Here is a 1,996-nt window from a genome sequence, read left to right as displayed (position 1 = left end):
TCTGACACATAGTAAAGAAAAGGAACAGTGGAGGGCAGTGTTACCCGAGTCGGGGTACATACGTTGGTTAGACATACTAACAGTCTAACAGGCAGTAGTCCAACAACACTGTTGCTTCCGACATGCGTGGCCGGTTACAATTTACCCGTGGCCGGTTAAAACTCACCCGTGGCTCCCGACATGCGTGGCAGGTTAAAACTAACCTGTTGCTTCCCTATGAGGTTAGGGTTAGGGTGTTGGTCGAATGCCTATCGGGCTGTTAGTACGTCGGACCAAACACATGCACCCCTAGCTGTCATGAGTTGGTGTAAGCTAGTCCACATCCTCGCTTTGCATCTCATCACATCGGAGACCATCCATGCCACCCATGTGATTCAGGTTTCGGGGGTCCATCATCTTCAACATCTGGTTCATGTATCCACCTTTAAAAATCCCCATGCTGCCTCCAATCAGAGAGAACTTGGTCAGTAACTCCTGAACATCACTGGTTGCAACCCCTGCCCCCCGAGCAACCCTCTGGATCCTGTTGGGTTCTTTACTGAAGAGCTTAGGAACATCCTTGTCATCCAACTCTTGGTCATTCATACTATCCATGATTGTCATGTGTTTCTTCAGTTTTGCCGATATATGCTGTTCATTTTGTTTGCTCATGAAGCCAAAACCTGGAACCATTTGCATAAAATGTCCAAATGGTCCCATATTCTGAAACAGTTCATACATGCTACGCATGGTGATCTGACCATGTATCAAATTATTCATGAGTTCTTCATTGTCTTCCAGTTTCAATTCATTAATTTTGTTGAACAATCCCTCGATGTCTCCCATTCCCAGCAGTTTTTTGATGAAGGCTTGTGATTTAAAAGGCTCAAAATCATCTATGTGTTCACCTGTTCCAATAAAGATGATTGGACTCTTAGTGGCAGCAACAGCACTGAGGGCCCCTCCTCCTTTAGCGTGTCCGTCCAGTTTAGTAACGATGACTGAGGCCACGTCTACTTTTTCTTTAAAAGCTTTCGCCTGAGATTCACAGGCCTGGCCAATAGATGCGTCCATCACATACACTATGTTGTCTGGTTGCACAGCATTGGAAACTTGCAGCATCTCTTCAAAAAGAGATTCTTCTTGTTTGTGTCGTCCACTCGTGTCAACAATGATGATCTCAAAGTTCTCTGATTTAAACCTCTTTACTCCCTCTGCTGCAATGACAACCGGATCCACCTCTGAGTAACTTCCATAGAAAGGAATTCTGGCTTTTGTAGCATTCTGTTTCAACTGATCAAAGGCACCGGCTCTGTAGGTGTCAGCACAGATCAAACAGGTCTTCCACCCTTTTCTTTGGTAGAAATACGCCATCTTAGAGCAGGTCGTAGTTTTTCCACTGCCCTGCAGACCAACAAACATGATGACACTGTTTTTCCCTTTGGTTGGATTCCAAGCATTCACGCCTGGATCGACCAGCTGAACCAATTCTTTGAACACAGCACATTGGATCATCTTTTTCTTGTTCAGACCAGAAGCCATCTCTTCCAGGACAATGGCAGACTTGACATTCTCTCGTAGCCGTTTGACAAGTTTAATGTTGACATCAGCCTCTAACAAGGCTGTACAAACCTCCGTCAACATGTTGTTTAACAATTCCTCATTGATAACAATGGCATTACTTAGAGACCTCAGCGCTGAGGTGATCTTCTTCCCCAGGTCGGCTAGAACCATGGTGACGCATTAATGTCTCGTTGGAATGGTGGTCTCTGTGATAGTCGTGCTGGAGAACTAATGGAGATATGAGTGGTTCATATACTCTCTGAGAATGCCGTTTTATACTGCGGGATGTCCGTGTCATCCCAATGATGTCACCACGTGTCAGACAGCTCCATATATATGGGCATGAAGACGTATTAATGTCTCTCCAGTTTAATTGATCCCCACAAACGAGAAATTGAGGACCGACCGACTGGTGACTAGTAGCAGAACATGTAGTATGGGTTTTGGATCAAAG

General features: G+C 45.1%; 1 protein-coding gene across 1 annotated transcript; it reads right to left on the bottom strand.

Moving 5' to 3' along the window:
- Positions 1-312: 312 nt before the first annotated feature.
- LOC308316911 (signal recognition particle subunit SRP54-like) lies at positions 313-1,713 on the bottom strand (the record flags this gene model as incomplete). The annotated part of the gene is made up of 1 exon (XM_080765696.1): positions 313-1,713. One exon carries the CDS (start codon positions 1,711-1,713, stop codon positions 313-315), a length of 1,401 nt encoding a protein of 466 aa, XP_080621822.1.
- Positions 1,714-1,996: the final 283 nt, after the last annotated feature.

This window comes from Protomyctophum bolini, assembly GCF_963924005.1.
Source record: "Protomyctophum bolini genome assembly, chromosome: 6".
NCBI classification, from domain to species: Eukaryota; Metazoa; Chordata; class Actinopteri; order Myctophiformes; family Myctophidae; genus Protomyctophum; species Protomyctophum bolini.
Note: the sequence above shows the minus strand (reverse complement) of the source record. Positions and strands in the feature narration are given on the sequence as shown.